Here is a 2,129-nt window from a genome sequence, read left to right as displayed (position 1 = left end):
ACCATTTTCAGCCATTCTCTTAGACTCTGAGGGCTGGGGCATAAAGAAGGTGGTGGCGGGGGCTCTGGTCAGTTCTCTAAAAGGACAGTTCTATAAAGGGATTGTCCCCAGGACAACTGAGAAAATCTCATACTGTTGAGGAAGTGGAGGCTGCAGATATTAATGCCCCTGGGTAGGAACCAAGTGATTCCTCCTTGTTTCCTTTCCCAACTCCAGCCCTTCTTCGATTCAACCAAGCCATCCTAGTATCCCGACACGACCCGGCTTCTAGGCGCAGAGTGGTGGAGGAGGTCCGAAGGCGGGCCACCTCAGGAGGCAAGTGGCCCCAGGTGGGTAAGGATCTTAAGACCCTCTCCTCACTTTCTAGTGCTCCTGAAGAGGCTTCTCCTTCCTCTTCCCACCCCTTCAGACTTCCCCACCTCATTATACTCTTTTCATTTTTTTCCCCCTCGCAGGTGTTATTCTTTCCTGAGGGCACCTGTTCCAACAAGAAGGCTTTGCTTAAGTTCAAACCAGGTGAATACAATGATAGTGGGTGGTAGGGTCGTGAGAAAAAGGAGCCCCAGATTTGGGGAGTGACTCTGGAATAACCCAAGAAGTTGGGGGAGGTTCACTCATCGGGGAGGAAGGGAGAGAGGGAACCTCCTATCTCATGCTGACAAGTTGAGGAGTCAGAGAGAAAATTACAAATGAATGGAGCAGGGCCAGATCTTATTTGAGAACTGTCCCAGACCCCCCTACTTAATGCCTTCTAGCTACCTCCATGCACTAACCTCTGGCTTGGGGGGTGGGGGTGGAAATGGGATTTAGGAGCCTTCATTGCAGGGGTGCCTGTGCAGCCTGTCCTCATCCGCTACCCCAACAGTCTGGTGAGTCTTAGTTCAAAAGAGTGGGGGGTGGGGAGCACGAATCCACCCTAAGTGGGAATAAGTGAAGACTATTAGTACCATGATAGGATGTGCCTCTGGGGGTGGGGCTGGATGCAGTCAAGGCCTCTGGCTCAAAGAAGATGGGCCAGTTCCAGGGAATAAAAGTAATGCCCTTCTGCCCTCACCTCTGCTTCTCCCATAGGATACCACCAGCTGGGCATGGAGGGGCCCTGGAGTGTGAGTTCTGGTATTCCTGGGGTGAGGGTGGGGAGCAGGGTTCATGAGAGAATTCCTGGCCCATCTTCCAATATCCAGACAAGGTGAATGGCCCTGATTTATTCTAGGACTGAGAGAACTCTAGAGAAGGAGATGTTCCTTTCTTCTGATCTCCCCACACAACCTGGCAGCACTGTCTCACCTGAATTATTCCTGCTGCAATTATGGCTCCCTTTCACTTACTTTTCTATGTTTCTAAATGATTTTCTCCCTGAGTCGTCCCTCCTTGAGAACCTCTACCACCAGGCATGCCTATTTCCTTTTCCCTCCATTACCCAGACCTCCTCTTCCCTACAGTTCTTCCTCTGGCATATCCCTGCAGCCCCTCTCTCTTTCCCTAACACCTTTCTGGCCCTTCCCTCGTCTCCCAACTGCATATTCACCCTGCTGACTGTGTGGCTAGGGGTTCATTTGTATATCGATGGGCAGAGCTTTTCCACTCCCCTCCTCAGGGCAGGAGCCCATAGTTAGAGACTGGTGAGCATCGAAGTCTCTCTTCTCTTAGACTCAAAGTCCTCTGGCTCACTGCCTCTCAGCCCTGCAGCATTGTGGATGTGGAGGTATGATCCCCATGGGTGGGGTGGGAGAATGGACATCACAGACCCCCAAATCCTTGGGAAAAGAGGGTGGGAGTGGTCACCCCTCACTTTGAGGTCCTGACAAGAATTGTGTGTTTATGTTTCAGTTTCTCCCCGTATATCACCCCAGCCCTGCGGAGAGCAGGGACCCCACCCTCTATGCCAACAATGTCCAGAGGGTCATGGCACAGTGAGTGTCCTACAAAGTATTTCCTGGAGCAATTACACAGGGCAAAGGAACCACAAGGAGGGGTCAGAGGGGTGAGGTTTTGAGGCAAAGATAGGGGAGCAGGCAATGGGAAGGGCTATGGGACAGCGAAGACTGAGGAGTGGAACATTAAAGTGGCCTGAAATCAGCAGGCCAGAGTCAGTCATGAGCCTTCAGAAGTTTCTTCTACATCCTTCT

The 2,129-nt window shown here is 51.7% G+C and overlaps 1 protein-coding gene across 1 annotated transcript in view; it reads left to right on the top strand.

Annotated features, from left to right (window-relative positions):
- LPCAT4 (lysophosphatidylcholine acyltransferase 4) overlaps window positions 1-2,129 on the top strand; it is a 9,385-nt gene that overhangs the window by 3,636 nt on the left and 3,620 nt on the right. Inside the window, exons 5-10 of the mRNA XM_008588356.1 lie at window positions 217-329; window positions 456-516; window positions 811-869; window positions 1,072-1,106; window positions 1,651-1,705; window positions 1,831-1,913. Of these exons, the coding sequence (XP_008586578.1) occupies window positions 217-329; window positions 456-516; window positions 811-869; window positions 1,072-1,106; window positions 1,651-1,705; window positions 1,831-1,913 (406 nt within the window). The remainder of the gene's footprint in view (window positions 1-216; window positions 330-455; window positions 517-810; window positions 870-1,071; window positions 1,107-1,650; window positions 1,706-1,830; window positions 1,914-2,129) is intronic.

Source organism: Galeopterus variegatus, unplaced genomic scaffold, assembly GCF_000696425.1.
Source record: "Galeopterus variegatus unplaced genomic scaffold, G_variegatus-3.0.2 Scaffold4786, whole genome shotgun sequence".
Taxonomy (NCBI): Eukaryota; Metazoa; Chordata; class Mammalia; order Dermoptera; family Cynocephalidae; genus Galeopterus; species Galeopterus variegatus.
Note: the sequence above shows the minus strand (reverse complement) of the source record. Positions and strands in the feature narration are given on the sequence as shown.